Here is a 21,517-nt window from a genome sequence, read left to right as displayed (position 1 = left end):
GAAACATTTTTTGGCCTGAAATTTTTTTGACACCCGACCAGTCACAAGTCATGCGAAATATGTGCGCTTGCGGTTGTTGAGAATCGAACCCAAGACCTGCCCCCTTGCTCAAGGCTGTCTTACCATCCCACCATAGAGTGTTTGCTGATGGCAATAGGACATGGTTTCGTTTTATTCCTCATTTACTGAAAATTTTTATGATTATTTGGGCATATATATGGCTTTAAATGAAAAAGTTTTCAACTACAAAGTTGTACATATCATTGAGTTGTACAATGTTCATATAAAGTTTGCCTCCATCTGACTGCGTATGAAAAAGTTTGTGTCCAATCCTTGTAGTGCTCCGTAAAACAGCCTTCACTTTTGTATATGAAATCAAATTTCGACGTTCGACCTCTATTTTTGAAGCTAACGAGGAGGCGCATCCCAAAAAAAAAACAATCTTTTGACATGTATCTTTATTGACCTCAAAAAAGGCTCAGAAGACCTTCAATAGGACCTCTGAAGTTTTTGATCAAAAATTGACCTTCTCCAATATGCCTGAATTTTTTTGGAGATATAGTGCTACATCTACAGTCAGTGCTGCGTAGACGTTTCATCAATCTGAGATACCAAACTCTCGAGACAAATCTTTGAAGTTGCTGCTTTCAACTTTATGTCCCTGTGTGTGGCTTTTTCAACCATTTCTACTAGTATTATAGTAGATCTAGGAATTTAATTTGTGGTCAAGTATGTGGTTTCCTTCGACAGTATTTAGATGTTTATATATGCATCTATATTACTTCAAATACAAAAGTGGTCAACTAAAAAGTTGTAGATCTCGTCGATAGATATAATTTTCATATAAAGTTTTTGTCTTCATCTGACCCCGTATGAAACAGTTATGAATTTCCAAAATAAACTGTAGTTAATCATCAATAACGGGTTATAACTATCACTTATCACTAATGATTCTATTCAGATTTTGAGTACCTTTCAGATACTGGTCGTAGGATCATTAGTGATGGGTCATAGCTATAACTCGTCACTAATGTATGTTCTTCCGACCAGTTATTCTAATAGAAGTGCTCGAGATCCGATCAGTCATTGGTGACGGGTCATAGCTATGACCCATCAGCTATAACCTATCACTAATGTGTGTTCTTCTGGCTAGCTATAACTCGAGATCCGACCAGTCATTAGTGGCGGGTTATAGCTATTACCCGTCACTAATGACTTTTACATTAGTGATGAGTCATAATTGTCACCCGTCACTAATGAGTGGTCCTGGTAGTGAGCTGCCTGAGGCTATATTTTGAGGTGACACATCACTATTATATTTAGTGATAGGTCATTTACTCGCTGTACTAATGATCCATTATTAGTGATGGGTCATGATCATTTTTCGACCCAGGCCACACATTAGTGACAGATTGTCACTTAATCAGTCACTAATAGTGTATTAGTGATGTATTCTATTCGGCCATCACTAATATCGTGTCACAAAATGTGATTTCTTACATAGTGTTATTTGCTGAGTTTGTGTTCTAGGTGGAGCATATATGATTCCATGAGATGAGGTCTTCACTGAAGATTTTATTCAGCACCACAGTTGATATTTTAGTTTATGTTTTTGATGATTGGGCGTTGTTCCAGTTTAGATAACAAGGTCATGTGCACAGACTCAAACTTTTGTTGGGGTTATGAATTCGTGAAGACTTAGATTGTTTGTGTGCTTTGTTGATAGCTGTGTGTTGGGATCTACTGGTTATTTGTTTAATTTGGTTTTCTACGAAGTGTTTGAAGACTCAAGTGATCGTATTCAGTGTTTAGCCCTTCGAGGTTTCGGAGATAATTTCTTTAGGGACATATTTATAGGGATTTTAAGTCAATGGAAGGTTTTCTTAGGTTATTATATCTCAAAATTAGAGATAGAGTTATAGTTCAACTGAACTCGGCGCCTATAAATATAGGTCACCCCTGTATTTATATTCTGAGCCATTATAATAAAGTTTTATCTACCGTGGTTTTTTAACCTCTGTATTATAGAGGTTTTTCACGTTAAATCTGTGTGTCTCATATCCTAAATCTTAACAACTCATCTGGTCCTTGTAAATCTCATCTGTTACCGTGTTCTCTGGGGTGGATTCTTGTGCATGCAGGTTACAGCTTTACATAAAGGCTGTTGCAAATTTGTGGACGGACACTAGTAAGTAATAAGTCGAGAGAACTCACATGTAATTGCTGAAAGCATTAAATAAATACGAGAAATACAGACCACACGTCTTCTTTGATCCAAGATGAACCATATGTCTATTTTTCCAGGTCCAATCCGTTTTCACATAGGATTGCGATGTGATTGTTTCTTAGTCGAATCGCGAGAAACTTGCGTTGTAAGTGTCTCCTAGCAGGCCATGCTGTTGGGTGGAATTGTCTCAAATAGAACAGTGTTTACACGCACGCAAGTGGTTTCATCGGTAAAGTTTGTAGCTAGGCACATAATTGGGGTGCTTTGCACGTGCGCGTGTGTATCTTCTTGTAAGCGAAAAAAAAAAGAACTCGGACATCTCATGAATCATAACACAGTACTAGGCAAAAACTGGAGGTCAAAATTGAACCGGCTACTCAATTACTCATTACTGGATCTAGAAAACATGCACAATCACTGACGTGAGCAGTTTTGTGCCTGCCGCATAACTAGTTAAACTTGAAAAGTACAAGCCCTAAAAAAAACGTCTAGCAACTGAACATTGTGATAGTTACTTGATGCATTGATGATTAGAAACAGTGAGAGCAAGACATACAATATAAAAGACGATTCTATCAAACAATCCAAAGACTAAAAACAGTAGATGGAACAAAAAACACGCAGAAGCTCATCGTTTCCGTCTCCAGGCTAAACATGTCGCGTCTCACAAGGTCGACGGACACCGAGATGCGCAACGTCCAAGCGCGCCCTTGATCGACTCAACGTTCGCTTCGTTCCGTGCAAGGCTAGATACGATACGAGCCAACGGACCTATCCGTGCGTCCGTACGAGTAATTAGCTTTCGTCTCGCCTGAGGCCACCACCACTTAAGCCAAGCTCGGTTGCGGCGCGCGCATGTCCGCCGAGGAGGGCACGTGCTACCGGTGGTGCTGCGATTTCGTCGTCGCGCACGGCGTCTTCGCCAGCGGGTTCGTCACCGCGCCGGTGGCCGTCGTTCACCTCGTCAACCACCCGCACTCGAGCGCCGCGGCGTTCTTCGCCATATTCGCCTCCTTCTGCACCACCATCAGCCTCATCCTCTGCTGCAGCTTCTACGCCGAGCTCAAGCGCCCGCCCTGGCCGCGCTGGCTCTCGGCAGCACCGGCGTCTGGAGGCCAGCAGCAGGAGGACGGCGGCGGCCAAGAATCGACGCGGGAGGGGTCGGTGCCGCACGACCTCCGGCACCCTGACCAGCCTGTGATGGCCCGCGGGGAGATGCAGGCCGCCCTCGCCGCGGAGCGCATCCCGAGCTACGAGCACCGAGACGGCGCCGCCGACTGCACGGTGTGCCTCGGCGAGGTGGAGAAGGGGGAGACGGTGCGGCGGCTGCCAGCGTGCCAACACGTGTTCCACAGGGAGTGCATCGACATGTGGCTGCACGCGCACGCCACATGCCCCGTTTGCCGCTCCAGCGCGCTGCCGGCGCCGGAACGACCGGTGGACGTCGTGGTGAACATTGGAATTGTCGATAGGCAGTCCAGCCCGATGATCCCTGCCCCGCCTGGCATTGTCTTCCCAGGTCGGCCAGGTCCGGCCTGTGGTTCGGGCTGGGCTCACGCCTAAATTAAGAGCCAAAAAAGTCGCTTGTTGCTATGGTGCAATGCAGTCTTCTAGAGCCATTCAACACCTACGGTCACAAAACAGGGCCTTAGTGAATAGTGATACACCAGGACAATTCTGTTGTAGACATGCCACAGGAGCACTGGAAATGTCACAGTCCAGTTTGGAAGCTGACAAAAACAGCCGTTGGACGCATCAAATCACGAGCGTAGAGCATTATAACTATAGAAAGTAACATTCTCGTCCATTTCACTACTGATTCAAAAATAACTGACAGTGATAAAATATCATTGTCGGTTCATAAACTAAATCGTCAAATCTAACCGTGAGCCCACTACTACATAAATCGTCATCACTCCAAGTTCAAAAACTACATTAATGGTGGATATTGAATCGATAATGATTAAGTAGCATTGATAATCATAGATTATTACTGTCGGTTCGTAACATGAACTGACAGTGATACAAACTATTACTATCAGTCCTTCAGCCGATTGAGCTGATTATGACGATTAATATACTTATCACTATCGATTTCAGCTATGATCCGGCAATGATACTCAATCTAGAAGAAAAAAATTAAAATTTAAACAAGCATGTAATAATTTAACCGAACTTTATATTACTAATCTTCAGAATTACTGCTTTATATCACACTAATCTATAATCCTAACTCCATCACTGTACACCAAAATCAAAAGACACGGCCGCGCATGCAAAATAACCCTAAACCCCCGTGCGCGTCTATCGGTCGGCCACGACAATAAAGAAGTAGTCGTCCTCATCGTCGTCCGCCTCATCGTTGTCGTCCTCCTCACCGCCGTCATCCTCGTCATCGTCGTCGTCATCCTCGTTGTCGCCATCATCATCCATGGCTTCCTCCCACACGTTGACCTCCTCCTCCTCCAAATCCGAGTTCCGTGGCCTCTTCACCTTCGGCTCGTCGAGGAAGTAGTCCCAAACGTTGTCCTCGAAGGGGGACCTTGCCGATCCACCTGAGTCCGAGGACTGCACCTCGTCTGAGCTCTGTGGCGAGGCCTCCCTCTAATCGTCGGACGATGGTGCAGGTGTGGGTGACATGGCCAGAGAAGGTGGCGGTGGAGGCGGTGATGGAGTGGTCGAAGCGGGAGAAGAAGGTGGCATATCTATCGCGGTGGCAACGGCGGTGGTGGAGGGGAGAGGGCGGAAGAGATCGAGTGTGAGAGCGAGTGAGATGAGCGATAGAGTAAAATTTAAAGGCGTTTGGGAGAAGCCGAGCAGGTTGTATCTACAAACCGGCAGTGATAGCCATTATCACTGCCGGTTATTAAATGCACATATTTTTATGAACACTGTCGGTTCGTTCAATGATGTATCACTACCAATTCCGACTAAGGATCGACAGTGATAAGTTGATTATCACACTAGTTCGTGTTACTAACCGGCAGCGATGTATCACTGCCGGTTCGTAACAATAACCGACGGTGTTAATCACTATCACAGTTGGTTCTAGGTGGCTCAGTTTTTTATGTGCGCCTTGAGCTTATGAACCGACAGCGATAATATATCGCTACTGGTTATTACTGAATCGGTAGTAAAAGGGGGACAGGGATGACCCTTTCTGTAGTAGTGCCCATTAATGACCGACAGAGAGAGTGACAGTTGATATCACTGCCGATTAGGAATCACTACGTGAAAAAAGGCTATAAGTGATGAGTGATAACCGTCATAGGTGACGGGTCCCGCAACTGTCACCCAGAACGCGTCACTGATGACTAGTCATAAGTGACTGGTAATGACCCGTCACCAATGAACTTGATCCATCACTATTAAAGGTCATAAGTGATGGGTCATAACTATGACCCGTCACTTATAAAAATTCATAAGTTACAGATTACAGTTATGACTCGTCATTTATGACCGATAAACGTTTTTCATATTTTTCGGACACGAAAAAAGTAAATATATATATATATATATATATATATATATATATTTCACCTGAGCCATCCCAACGCAGGGCTCATCACCACTCACCACATGTCACATGCTATTTTTCACCCTATTTTTATACTCTGCATTCCGTAGGAATCGAACTCGCGACCTCCGCTCGCGTACGTTGCCCCTTACCACCTCACCCTCGCGTGCGTTCTGAAGAAAACCAGATATTATATCCTTTTAACATTTTTTACCGAATGTCAGAAGTGACGGGTCACAACTGAGACCTATAACTTATGATGTCACTGTTATAACCCGTCACTTATGATTGCTTTTTTGCCGAATTGTAATTTGATATGTGACCCGAAGTAACCTTTGATAAAATAGGCATAACTTTTGCATACAGACTCCAATTTCGATATTTTTTTTGACTCTTCAGGCTTCTACAGAAAAAGTTATATCCGTTTCTCCCTGACCTTGTCAGGTTCGATGAATTTTTTAGGCCAAAAACAGTCTGGAAGATTGAGTTCTTGCCCCTTAAAGTTTCTGCATCATTTTCGGAACGCGCGTTTGTGTCTATAGCCGCCACCCATTACATCAAACTTGAGCAAAAATATACAATGATTCCTATTCTAGTTCTACTAAGATGAGAAATAATAAAATAAAAATAATTTTTTTAGCATCATATACATATATTCCCAACATTATATTGTGTGTGTATATATACACACACACACCCATGATGATTAGAGAAAAATAACATAGAATAACTGGAGTATATGGATATACCACTATACATATATATACACACACATGGCATAAACCATGAGTACATGCACTTTTGCATCACATGAAATGATAGCTCTATGTACATATCGATCATGTACATCTATAAAAACAACCATAAATGTCACTGATGAGTTAGTCATTAGTAACATATCACAACTTGACCCGTCACTAACGAATGGCTAGGATGAACCGTCACTAATGACTGTCTAGGATGATCCGTCACTGATGAGTCATCATAGGTGACGGGTCATAACTTTGATCTGTCACCTATGACTAGCCTAGGATGATGCGTTACTAATAAGTCATCATTAGTGACGAGTAACAACTACGATCCGTCACTATTATCATCAGTGATGGGTCATGTTGACCCGTCACTCATTTCATATCTCCTTTGTCTGTTTTTCACATAGTGAAAACAAATTGGCAGTGATAGATGTTCATAAGCTCACTGTCAGAGCAATAATTGAGCGAATAAGAACCGACATTGATAATCCTTATCTCTGCCAGCTCGTATTCCAAACCAGTAGTGATAAGGACGGTTTATATGCTCACTGATGGAGCAATAATTGAGTGAATATGAATCGGCAATCCTATTTATTATATTTGTCATTTCGTATTCTAAATTGGCAGTGACAATGCTTTTATAAATCCCGAGCCCATCTCCCTCAGCCCGCTCCCCATCGCTCCAAGTCTCCAGAAGCCGCTCCTGAGTGGTTGTGGCGGTCGAAGTGGTGTGAGGGTCACCGTTGCCACTTTGGTCGCCTCTAACCCTCGGGCCCATCTTCCACCTCCACCGATCCCGTCACTATCTCTCGAGCCCGAGCTACCTCATGGCGGGCCTCGTTTCCTTGGGCCCTCACTATATACCAAACCCATCGTCAACCTCACCATCTCCCGAGCCCGAGCCACCTCATGACCGCCCTCGTTTTCCCGAGCCCGTCGCTGACCTCGCCTTCTCCCGAGCTCTTCGCCCCATCTCCTGAGCCCGTCTCCCCAACTAAACAAATGGTAAGTTGAGTGCTCAAGATTATGGAAATAGGCAGATCTAAATGAGTGGCAGAAAACATACTTGCTTCAAGATGATTGTGCTTTCGCCATTCATTTAGATTACTATTGTCACTCATATATCGCAAGATGTAAAACGGATGTTGCAAGGCAGTTATACCAAGAGCTCTTCGACGTATGGTGCAATACTACAAGCTTAGGTCCCAAGCCGAAGAGCTGCTGGTACAGTTGCTTTGCAGTATCTGTTTTTATTTGTCATTGCAGTTTCAACAAAATTGTAGTTTCAAATTAGGATCAAGCTTGAGCATAGGGATTAGCATAACTTGCGGGAACATTTTACCAATCATGTAGATATAAAATACTCTACCACGAATATTTTAGCATGGGGTCTCTGTCTCAAGTTTGAGACAGACACCCCTTGAGACAGAGACCCCATGCCAAAATATTTGTGGTAGAGTATGTTAGCACTAATCTTGATATACATTTATTTTAGAGTCTTTGCATGTGTTAGTTGTGTGCATGTGGGTCGTGTACGTTTCATGTAGTACATGTGTGTCATGTACGTAGTGTTTGTATGTGTGAGGAATCGTCCAGATAATATTCTAATTAATTATTAAGTTGATCATTTGTGTAATCATGACTACACGATTAACCAGAATATCACCCTGGTAGTCCCGGTATGTGTTTTACGCCCAAGATCGGAATACATACCTTTACAACAAGCGCATCATCATAAGACATAATAAAGAGCGAGTAATTAAATTAAGTTATAAGTCTTTAAATAGATTAACTTTACAACCAAAGCATAAACCGAACATTGTTAGAGTAGCTACGCAGCGGAAAGAGTTACATAATGACAAAAGATGGGTAGCACCATTGCCCTAAGGCGCCACCCCAAAATAACAACACTTGAGTAGAATGGCACTACTCCTGCCCGTCGCCAACATCGGTGGGCGTAAAGTAGCCAAAAACTAAAACTTCCTCACCTGAAAAGTAAATGAAGGATGTGAATATGAAGGTACTCGCAAAACTGAATCCATAATGGCACTTATAAATAGCCTGACTACAAGGAGAATGCAATTTAGATAATTAGAAAGGACTTGACCACAAGGTTAAGTGAATTTCATATACAAGAGCAATTTCTACTCAAGTGTAAACATTTACACCTAACCATAAACAACCTACTATCCTGAGATCATTGCCATACCATAATTATAACTTAAACCATATCAAAACTTCAACAACATCACCATACATTTCCCAACATACCATCACAACAACAACCGGAACTCTACAATTGATACAAATGGATAGAAGCGTGCTCATAACCGAGAGCATGGCAATTCGAATTGTTTTACACCCTACAGGGAGATACTCCATTACCCACACGACTTGAGAATCATACGACTTGCGTGAACACACAGGTCTATACAAGGGGTACTCATGTCAACCTTTCCCAAATAAGACCCAATCGTTTGAACATGCGCCTTGGCATGCAGGAGTCATCCAGAACTACTCCCAGAGCAAACTAGATACCCCTTCCAAGCTATTATGCTGACAACACCTGAGACTAGCACACCAAAAGATCACAGCTACATAAGGTATTTGGCTCATCCGTCCCATATACAGATACGTGGTAAGTACAGACAAATGCTAAAGCCAACTATAACAACTGACGATGCTAAATCGATTCAAGCGGGCCTATAGCATCCAAGACTCCCCTCACGAGCCATCCCCATTGCCCGACCGAATCTCGGCTCATCCTCACTAACTTACACCATCCTCCATCATCATTATCTTTGTGATATAAGGTAATCCCTAAGCTCGCGAACGATGGCCGAACTACCACTCGACTTCTACCGAGGACCTAAGCCATGCTAAGCATAACGTATTCTTTTTAAGTTTGACCATTATGTTACATGAACAACCCAGGTTACAAAGGATAAAACGATTAACATTGTCGAAGGAGGGTAATGCAACAAATAGGATCAAACCCATAACCCGGCATAAGACTCATTGACATGCAAACATACTTAAAGCATAACTTATCAATTGACACAATATATGATCCAAAGTAATAGAATGAAAATGTTTAGATTCTTGCCTTGTTGATCAGCTTCATAAGCAAGGGAAATAACTTTTGATCACCCTCGATCATGCCCATGTCACCCTCCAGTCCTTCATTCACTAACGAAGATCACATGCAATGATTTTAATGGGGATGTGGTACTTGGTAATTAACATAATGCAGCAAGAAACACTCGAATTTAAATACATAAGCTCATGGTAAAAATAATTTATTTAAGGTATGTCCAAAAAGGATCTTATTAAGCTAGCTATCAAGACTAAATGAGATTTAACAAGTTAAACAACACTTTCATATCAAAGTATATTTTCCTAGACAGCACTGATCATAATATGAATTTTCTTAGTGGTTCCATAATTTTTGGACATCGTATTAATTAACTGTGATTTAATTAAAATAAAACGCATTTAATTAATTAATTAATTAATTATAAAAATGTATTTTTCTTGATTTATAATATTTTAAAATGTAGCTTAGACTCATACGAAGCTGATGCAACTGGTCTCATGATATTTGAAGTTCGTATCAATTAACTATGAAATATGCAAGCTATCAGCATAAATAGAAAAAGTTTGATGAACAGTAGAATCCAGAGTCTCCGGGTGAGGGTCCTTGGGTTTTTTGGCTAGGATCACTCGGACCCTCTGGGTTCCTGCAGAATACAAGTTTTGTATCGTTTTTTCGACCGATTCAACTTGCATGTCGAACTCTGAACTACTTAAACATGCATAGGCACTAAACCAAGGGTTCTAGACCTATTTTATCCACTCCACAAACATGAATCACTAGCTCTACTCATTCAAACATCTTCATTAGCTCCAAAGGCTCAAGAATGCACGTTGCTTCACAAAACCTCGAGTTGCAGCTCACAAATCCAACCAAAACAGAGCTAAAATATGCAATGCTATCAAGGAAACCCTAGGGTACTTACCGAAAGTCCCTTTCCCAAGTTTGTGACCTTTGGTGAAGGAGAAATCGAAGGAAAAGCTTGGCAGAGAGGATGAATCAGCTGCTGAAATTTCAGAGAAAAGGGAGGTGACGAATTTGAATTGGAAAACCTCCAAACCTTCATGCATGTGAGCAAGAATTAGATGGATGGGAAGCTATAGAGGAGAAGAATGCAATGGTATAACATGCATACCTCAAATCCTTGTTCTTGAGTGGAATTTTAGGTGGAGAATGAGGGTTTGAGAGAGGGAAAGGGAGCTCCTGCTGTGTTCTTTTGCTCTTGGCTGTTGGAGAGAGCAAGAGAGAGTGGGGGAGAAAGGAGGGGGTGGGGCTGCAGCTGAGAGAGAGGAAGGGGGTGTGGGCCAGCTCAAGGTGGGCCTCACTTGTAAGAGAGACAAGCAAAAAACTGCTGCTAAACTATTCCTTCTCTCCCCTTTTCTTCCTCTCTTTTATATTAACTCCAAAGGTGTTCTAGAACTCCAAAAATACTAGAAATTTTTGTGCCTCGATATCAAAACGAGATGAACCGAATTTCAATTGGATTCACCCAAAAGCCTAGGCGAGACTTAAACTAAGGGAAAAATCTAACATCGGTTATTCTCAAAATGCAAAGCAAACATCAAACCACCATTTGAAATAACAAGCAAATCCAAAATGCTTAACAATTAAATGATGCTTATGTTGCTTATGATGCATAATTATGCTTAAAGACACGATTAAGAAATTGGGACGTGACAAACCTCTCCCCCTCCCCCCCTAAAAGAATCTCGTCCTGAGATTCGGGTGAGCTTAGGGGAGAGTATGGTGAATTGAGGAACTTCGCGCTGGGGGAATGGAAACTAAGGCCACACTCACACGTTGGAGAAAAACTTGGGATAATCGACACAAAGTTGATCTTCACGTTCCCACAGTGCTTCATCTTCAGTATGATTACTCCACTGAACCTTGAGGAACTTAAATGAATTACGTCGTGTCTACATTCGGCTTCTTCAAGAATACGAATTGGATGTTCGCAATACGTAAGGTCGGGTTGAAGGTCTTGGTCACCCAACATCACAATTTCAGTTGGAACGCAGAGACACTTCTTCAGTTGCGAGACATGGAAGACATTGTGCATGCCGGAGACGAATGGAGGTAGCTCTAGCTAATAAGCCACCTCGCCACGTCAGGCAATAATTTGGAAAGGGCCAACATAACGTGGTGCCAACTTTCCTTTCATTTGGAAACTCTACGTTTCTCTGAGGGGAGAGACCTTGAGATAGACGAAATCTCCAATTTTGAACACAAGCTCACGTCGACGACGATCAGCATAGCTTTTCTGGTGAGATTGAGTTGTGAGAAGGTTCTTGCGAATGGTTAGGACTTGCTCTTCCACCTCCATGACCAAATCTGGGCCCAGAAAAGCTCCTTCGCCAGAGTCGGACCAATTCAACAGGGTTTAGCATCTCCTTCCATAGAGTGCTTCGAACGGGGACATCTTGATACTTTATTGGAAACTATTGTTGTAGAAGAATTCTGCAAATGGCAAGCATATTTCCCACCTCTTCCCATAGGTGAGAGCACAAGCCCTTAACATGTCTTCAAGGATTTGATTTACTCTCTCTATTTAACCATCGGTCTGACGATGGTATGCGGTGCTATAGAAGAGTTCAATCCCTATAGCTTCATGAAGGCTCTTTCAGAAGTGAGAGACAAAGATAGACCCATGCTCGGAGACGATCTTCATAGGAATACCATGAAGACAAACGATTCAAGTGAGGTAAAGCTTCGCATACTGCTTGTTACATAGAAAACATGGTTTTGACAGAAAGGAAATGAGCTGATTTGGTCCACCGGTCCACAATGACCCAAATTGAGTCATACCCTCGAGTGGTCTTAGGTAGTCTGGTAACACAATCTATACTGATTTCCTCCCACTTCCATGAGGGAATAGGAAAGGGTTGGAACGTACCAGCCGGCTTGAGATATTCGGCCTTCACCCTTCAGCAAACACCACACTCGGTGATGTAACAAGCGAGCTCACACTTTATGCGGGTCCACCAAAATCTTTGCTTGAGGTCTTGATACATTTTGGTGCTCCCGGGATGAATAGACAGAACTAAATCATAGGCTTCACCAAAAATCTTCTTAACTCATGGACCTTAGGGACCACAAGTTGCTTTCTAAACCACAAGATGCCTTGATTATCCTTTGAAAAGTCCACAGCTTTGCCCTCCTTCATCTGGTCATGAATTCAGGCCATACCCTTGTCATTCTTCTGCACTTCCTTGATTTGATCGAGGAGGGTGGATTTGACCTCAAGATTTGCAAGAAATCTCGCCGAGGCCATATTGAGTCCAAGTCTCCAAAATTCATCACATAGTGTGGTATTTTCGGGCTTAACCATAAGACAATTGCACTGAGTCTTTCGGCTCAGGGCATTGGCAACGACTTTTGCCTTGCTAGGATGATAATGAACCTCTAATTCATAGTCCTTGATCAATTCAAGCCATCTTTTTTGCCTCATGTTGAGGTCGGCTTGAGTGAATATGTATTTGAGGTTCTTGTAATCGGTGTAGATATTACAAAGATTGCCAAGAAGGTAATGGCGCTAGATTTTTAGAGCATGCACAACGGCGACAAGCTCTAAATCATGAGATAGATAATTTTTCTCATGGCACATCAATTGGTGAGAAGCATAGGCGACGACTTGGCCCTGTTGCATGAGAACACACCGAGGCCTATATGGGAAGCATCACAATAAACATCAAAACTCTTGTCCACATCTAGTTGAGAATGGATGAGAGGAGTGGTGAGAAAATTCTTCAAAGTCTGGAAGGCTTGTTCACAAGCCTCGGACCAAGCAAACTTTACTCCCTTCTGCAAGAGTTCGGTCATAGGCTTGGCAATTTTGGAGAATTTCTCAATAAACCGGCGGTAGTATCCCGTAAGTCCAAGAAAACTCCGGGTGTCAATGACGTTCTGCGGTCCCAATTTAGCACATCTTGAACCTTGCTTGGGTCGACAATGACACTATTTTTTGGAAAGGACATGACCGGGGAAAGCAACTTTCTTGAGCCAGAATTCGCATTTGCTGAACTTGGCATAGAGACAATATTCACGGAGCCTTTCAAGAATGACTCAGAGATGCTGGGCATGCTCTTCTTCGGTCTTGGAATAAACGAGGATATCATCAATGAAGATTACGATGAAAGAATCTAGCTCTTCCATGATACATGAAGTAAGCTGGTGCATTGGTTAGGCCGAAGGACATAACCATGTACTTATAGAGTCCATAACGAGTGGAGAAAGCCGTTTTAGGAACATCCTCCGATTGAATCTTTATTTGGTGATAACCCAATCAATCTTGGAGAAGAAACAAGCACTGGTCAATTGATTGAACAAGATGTCAATGCGGGGAAGTGAATATTTATTTTTGATGGTGACTGCATTGAGAAGACGATAATCAACATACATCCTCAAGGTATTATCCTTCTTCTTGTCGAAGATAGCTGGGCATCCCCAAGGTGAGGAGCTCAGATGAATGAAACCCTTCTCAAGTAATTCGTTCAATTGTTTCTTCAATTCCATTAACTCATTCGGAGGCATACGATAGGGTCTTTTAGACACCGGGGCCGTTTCGGGTGTGAGTTTAATGACAAATTCAACATCCCAGTTGGACGGCATCCCCAGTAATTCTTTAGGAAAAACATCCGGGTACTCGCACACCACTGGGATATTCCAAAGGTCCATGGTTGCAGTACATTCCAAAGTATAGAGATGGGGACCACCCTCTCCCAAGTGGAGGGGGATCCGGACATCGGTCGAATTTTTGAGAGAGATGATTCTCCGAGTGCAATCAATGAGAGCGCCATTGTTGGTCAACCAATTCATCCCTAAGATGACATCTACTCCCCTAGTATCAAGAATGATCAAGTTTGCAGAAAATGAAACTTCTTCAATGAGGATCTTGGCCAAATGAACGACTTGATTGGTTTGCAACTGGGTACCGGGTGCATCAATATGATAGGAAGAAGGTAGAGTCTTGATGACCATATTGTGACGCAAGCCATAATCCTCCTTAATGAATGAATGAGATACTCCGAAATCAAAAAGTGCAACTGTAGGGTGGGAATTTACGAGTACCATACCAACGAGCACGCTGTCGTCATCCTGAGCCCCTTCGGCGGTGATGTGGTTCACCCAACCATGCTTGGGAACTTGTGTAGCCTTGGATGCCTACTGAGAGGGTTGTACTTGTAGTGACGGCCTTGGAGCAGTCATCACGGCTCCCATCTTCGTAAAACGACACTCCCACGCAAAATGCGCGACACATCCACAATTGTAACATGGGCCGCCGGGACCACCAGTCACACTTCCTTGTGACCCCGCAAGCCTTGGAGTCTGTCCTGGCGATGAGGAGTATGAACGTTGCACCATCCAAATAGTACATGGAGCAGACGGTATTGACATGGAAGACGGAGGAGTTGATTCCTCATTCGCTAACATTGATAGCTCTCACCCATAGAGGATGACGGGACTCTCTTACGCTTCTTCTCCTCCTGATGGTTCTTCAACTTGTGCTCGACAGTGATAGATGTGCTCACCAACTTATTGAAGTCAGCAAACTCGTGGGCGAATAAATGGTCTTGCATCTAGGTGGAGAGACCGTTTACAAAGAGATCTTGCTTCCGAGCATCGATACCAATTTCTTCCAGTGCATATTGTGCCAAGTGGTTGAACATTTGCACATATTCCATGACCAACTTGCCTCCTTGCTTGAGGTCCAGAAATTCCCGCCACTTCATATCCACTATCCCCTTAGGGATATGATAATCATGGAAGGCTTGGTGGAACTCCACCCATGAGACGCGATGATCGGCGACATGCATGGTGAGATAGTTCGTCCACCACGTGTCGGCCGTGACTTGGAGTTGTTGTGCGGCGAAGAGGGCCTTGTCGTGGTCCTCACACAGAAGAAGAGCGAGCTTTTACTCGATGGTGTGCAACCAATGGTCCATGTCGAGAGGATCCTCGGTGCGTGTGAAGGTGGGAGGAGGAATAGTACGGAGGAAGTTCAAATAGTCATCACAGCGCCCGGCTCCTCCTCCTCCTTGAGGAGCCATATTGCGCACGAGCGCCTCAAGAAGGGTGGTCTACTCTTGCCGATTCTGCTCGATTTGCATGAGCACATCCGTCACACTCGGCGACGGAGGCGGCACGGGATTGTTCTCGTTGGACCCCTCAGGAAGATCACCTGAATTGTCACGAGTCCACATCCTGTCGTCATTTCCCAAAGTTAGTGATGACAAGATATTGACAATGGAGATACGAGTAGGAATTTAGATGACAAGGAAAGGATAATTCAACATGAATGTAGTTGGGCTCCTTAAAGCCCACTATATGTAAATGCGTGCAAAAAGAGAGATAGGAATAACACATACCCGATCCCTCTCTACACGTTTCTTTCTCGAGTGCATCACTCCTACAAGCATAAAAAATCACAATCATCACAGGCATGCATATACTGAGCCACAAATCATCATCCTTCATACGAGAAGCTAAAGTATTCGTGTGAATGGTGCTTGTGCAACTCGCCGCACAAGCAACATTTAATACGTTGTTGCCAACGTATTTACTTCCCATACCATCGCCATATGGGACACCCCATGTAATTGCTACATGGGTAGACGACCATAACCACCATCATGTAGCAGATGTTCATACGTTATTTCTAACATATTCACTTTGCGTACCATCGCCGTACGAGACATACCAGGTCCCTACCTCGCACTGGTTGAGCCCCCGATATTTACCGCTATCGGGATGCATCCCTTACCTTCTTACCTTTTTGTTGATTGTGTCGATGCAATATGAGTTAAATGACAGAATAATAAATAAGTATCAACCGAATTGAAAGACATATTAACAGTCATAATACTCATACAACATAAAGGTACAATATACAAGTCTCATACCTAGGGCATAATATAGCTAAACTTAGTTGTCCAAAAGTTCACAAAAAGAACTATGCCCTATCACATAATTCTTAAATCCACCGACTTAAAACCTATTAAGAAATAGATGAGTTAGAGATTATGTTTAAGCAGATTATCAACAAGTAGAGGTACGAAAAGCTCTAATATGATATGAGAATAAAATAGAGCAAATACTTAGGAACTAAAGGTAAACTTTAGTGGGTTGTCTTAGTAAGGTTGACATGTTTTATTAATCCATCCTAGGCATTTTTAGGCTACTTAATTAAACTAAGCTCTGATACCACGCTAAGAGGAACCATCCATATAATATTCTAATTAATCATTCAGTCGATCATTTGTGTAATCATGACTACACGATTAACCAGAATATCACCCCGGTAGTCCTAGCATGTGCTTTGTGCCCAAGATCGCAACGCACGCCTTTATAACAAGCACATCATCATAAGACATAATAAAGATCGAGTAATTAAATTAAGTTACAAGTCTTTAAGTAGATTAACTTTACAACTAAAGTATAAACCAAACATTGTTAGAGTAGATACGCAGTGGAAAGAGTTACATAACGATAAAAGATAGGTAACACCATTGTCCTAAGGTGCCACCCTAAAATTACAATACTTGAGTAGAATGGCACTACTCCTGCCTGTCATCAACATCGGCGGGCGTAAAGTAACCAAAAACTAAACCTTCCTCACATGAAAAGCAAACGAAGCACATGAGTACGAAGGTACTCGCAAAACTAAATCCATAATGGGCACTTATAAATAGCCCAACTCCAAGGAGAATGCAATTTAGATAATTAGAAAGGACTCGGCCACAAGGTTAAGTGAATTTCATATGCAAGAGCAATTTTGAATCAAGTATAAGTATCTATGCCTCACCATAAACAACTTTATATCATAAGATCTTTACCATACCATAATTATAACTCGAACCATATCAAAACTTCAACAACATCACCATACATTTCTCAACATACCATCACAACCACAACTGGAACTCGACGATTGATGCAAATGGACAGAAGCGTGCTCATAATCGAGAGCACGATAATTCAAACTGTTTTACACCCTGCAGGGGGGTACTCCATTACCCACACAGCTTGAGAACCATACCACTTGCGTGACCACACAGGTCCACGCAAGGGGGTACTCATGTCAACCTTTCCTAAATAAGCCCCAACCGTTTGAACATGCGCATGGCATGTCGGGGTCATTTAAAACTACTCTCAGAGCAAACTAGATACCCCTTCCAAGCCTATTATGCCGATAATACCTAAGACTAGAACGCCAAAAGATCATAGCTACATAAGGTATTTGACTCATTTGTCCTATATACGGATACGTGATAAGTACAGACAAGTGCTAAAGCCAACTGCAACAACAGCAGTGCTTAATCAATTCAAGCGGACATATAGCATCTGAGACTCCCTTCTCGAGCCATCCCTATTGCCTGCCTGAATCTCGGCTCATCCTCACTTACTTACACCATCCTCTATCATCATTATCTTTGTGATAGAACGTAAGCCCTAAGATCACGAACGATAGCTGAACCACCGCTCGACTTCTACCTAGGACATAAGTCATGCTAAGCATAACACATTCCTTTTAAATTAGACCATTATGTGACATGAACAACCCAGGTTACAAAGGATCAAGCGATAAAAAATGTCAAGGAAGGGTAATGCAACAAATAGGATCTAACCCATAACTCGACATAAGATTCATTGATATGCAAACAAACATAAAGCATAACTTATCAATTGACACAATATATGATCCAAAGTAATAGGATGAAAATGCTTAGATTCTTGCCTTGTTGATCAGCTTTACAAGCAAGGGAAATAACTTTCGGATCGCCCTCGATCACGCCCGCGTCACCATCCGATCCTTCGTTCACTAACGAAGATCGCATGCAATGATGAGCATGAAAGAGATGCAATGAAAATGCTACAAAATTTTAATGGGGATGTGGTACTGGGTAATGAACATAATGCAGCAAGAAACACTCGAATTTAAATACATGAGCTCATGGTAAAAATGATTTATTTAAGGTCTGTCCAAAAAGGATCTTAATTAAGCTATCTATCAAGACTATATGAGCTTCAATAATTTAAACAGCACTTTCATACCAAAGTATATTTTTGCTAGATGCACTAATCATAATATGAATTTTAGAAGTGGTTTCATAATTTTAGAACACGATATTAATTAACTGTGATTTAATTAAGTTGAAATGCATTTAATTAACTAATTAGTTATCAAAAACATATTTTCTTGTGTTCTAACATTTTTAACATTTAGTTCATTATCATACAAAGCTAACACAACTAGTTTCATAATTTTTGGAGTTCGTATGAATTAACTATGAAATATACAAGATATCAGCAAAAAATAAAAAGTCTGATGAACAGTAGAATAGAAGTCTCCAGCTGAACTTGGACCCTTCGGGTTCTGGAGTCTCCGGCTGAACCTCCGAGTGGAGGTCCTCAGGTTTTTTGGCTAGAATCACCCGGACACTCCGGGTGTGACCCGGAACCTCTGAGTTCCTACAGAATACAAGTTTTGTGACGTTTTTTCGACCGATTTCAACTTGTATGTCGAACTTCCAACCACTTAAACATGCATATGCACGAAGCCAAGAGTTCTAGACCTATTTTATCCACTCAACAAACATGAATCACTAGCTCTACTCATTCAAACATCTCCATTAGCTCCAAAGCCTCAAGAATGCGCGTTGCTTCGCTAAACCTCGAGTTGCAGCTCACAAATCCAACCAAAACTCAGCTAAAATGTGAAATACTATCAAGGAAACCCTAAGGTACTTACCCAAAGTCCCTTGCCCAAGTTTATGACCCTTGGTGAAGGAGAAATCGAAGGAAAAGCTCGGCAGAGAGGATGACTCAGCTGCTGAAATTTCAGGGAAAAGGGATGTGATGAATTTGAATTGGAAAACCTCCAAAACTTCATGCATGTGAGCAGGAATTAGATAGATAGGAAGCTAAAGATGAGAGGAATGCAGTGGTATAACATGCACACTCAAATCCTTGTTCTTGAGTGGGATTTTAGATGCAGAATGAGAGGGTTTGAGAGAGGGAAACGGAGCTCCTGCTGCGTTGTTTTGTTCTTGGCTGTTGGAGAGAGCAAGAGAGAGTGAGGAGGCGTGGGGGAGAAAGGAGGGGGTGGGGCTACAGCTGAGAGAGAGGAAGGGGGTGTGGGCCAGCTCAAGGTGGGCCCTACTTGTAAGAGAGACAAGCTAAAAACTACTACTAAACTATTCCTTCTCTTCCCTTTTCTTCCTCTCTTTTATATTAACTCCAAAAGTGTTCTAGAACTCCAAAAATACTAGAAATTTTTGTGCCTCGATATCAAAACAAGATGAACCAAATTTAAATTGGATTCACCTAAAAGCCTAAGCGAGACTTAAACTAAGAGAAAACTCTAATGTCGGTTATTCTCAAAATGCAAAGCAAACATCAAACCACCATTTGAAATAACAAGCAAATCCAAAATGCTTAACAATTAACATGATGCTTATGTTGCTTATGATGCACAATTATACTTAAAGACATGATTAAGAAATTGGGACATGACAGCATGGTTCCATTAGCTAGCTTGTTAGCTGGTGCTTTACTAGTTAGCACGTCATGTGTTGCATGTGCTAGTGGAGTTAGTCTCCAAGGTTGTTAGCTAAGTGCATGTAAATAGGAAGTAGAGTGCGGTAAGTAGTTAGCTACATGCATGATTAGTTGGGCATGTCCGTGGCGTGGCTCATGGTCAGGTCAGTGGACCATTTCATGCGGCGTATGTGCAGCGTATGAGTTGGTGGGTCGGATGTTGCGGATATGTGCGAGCGTGCGCATGAGACCTGGGTAGTAGTTACTCCCATATGCATGTAATCAAGGCTATATTAGCCATGTACCCTGTTGTTTATTTTAACGATTGAATACAGAAAACTAAAGCGTGTGAATCGCCACAAGTATCTGTGCTCCCGTGTGTGTACGAGTTTCTGCCAAGGCGAGTTCGCGTGAGTCTGTTGCTGAGTGAGTTTGCTTCTTGGTTGGTTCCAATAGAGTAGATCTCTAAGATGAAGAGTTTTTAGCAGAGTATTTTTACACATATGGATGGATTATCATTGTCGATTTAAGGCTAGAACAATCAGTAATAATTAGATTATCACCGTCGGTTCTCGGTTTGAACCGGCAGTGATACTTACTATCACTGTCGGTTTATAAGCCGATAGTGATAATCTATAATTATCACTGTTGCTAATTCATTACCGGTTCTAAAACCGACCGTGACGTTAGTTTTGAACCGATAGTGATAGCATGTTTGTAATAGTGCACGATTCCCTCTCTGCTGAAATGCCAAATCGATCTGCATGCGTCGATGTTGCTGGCACAGCGGCAGCTGCTTCACCGTTTCATCCTTCTCCACCTCGCCCAAGCACACTGCGCACACCAGCCTCAACATCGACATTGATGTGTTGCACCGGGAAAGGGCAACAGCACATCCGCAACCAGGAAGGCGAGCATAATGACCGGGACCAGCACCACCAATGGCGAGGATTGGTATTTCCGTTGATATGACGATGTAGTAGACAACCAAGGTAGTAACTGAGACTGTTGAGGTGAATAAGGATGTGATGGCGAATGAGACTTCGCAGCTGTACCTCCAGTTCCTCGCCATTGTACCCAAGTGTCATTACGTAAGAAACCATCAAATGAGACATCGTATTACTAACGGATGCTTAGTATGCGTCACTATTGACCAATTAGTGATGGCTCCAGTGACGACGCGTCACTAATGTTATCCCGAGCTGAGACCCGTATCAGACCCGTCACTAATGACAAATCATTAGTGACGGGTGAGGAAATCAATTGTCACTAATGACAACAGTGACGTGTTATTTCACAACCCGTCACTAATGATATAGTCATTAACGATGGGTTACAGAGGGACCACTCATTAGTGCGGGTGATAACAACACTCGTCACTAATGTAATAG

At 42.5% G+C, this 21,517-nt stretch overlaps 1 protein-coding gene across 1 annotated transcript; it reads left to right on the top strand.

Moving 5' to 3' along the window:
- Nucleotides 1–3,082: 3,082 nt before the first annotated feature.
- Nucleotides 3,083–3,790, top strand: LOC133923187 (E3 ubiquitin-protein ligase EL5-like). The gene has a single exon (XM_062368615.1). The coding sequence runs from the start codon at nt 3,083–3,085 to the stop codon at nt 3,788–3,790; it is 708 nt and encodes a 235-aa protein (XP_062224599.1).
- The last annotated feature ends 17,727 nt before the right edge of the window (nt 3,791–21,517 follow it).

This window comes from Phragmites australis, chromosome 6 (genome assembly GCF_958298935.1).
Source record: "Phragmites australis chromosome 6, lpPhrAust1.1, whole genome shotgun sequence".
NCBI classification, from domain to species: Eukaryota; Viridiplantae; Streptophyta; class Magnoliopsida; order Poales; family Poaceae; genus Phragmites; species Phragmites australis.
This window is presented reverse-complemented; position numbering and strand designations above follow the sequence as displayed.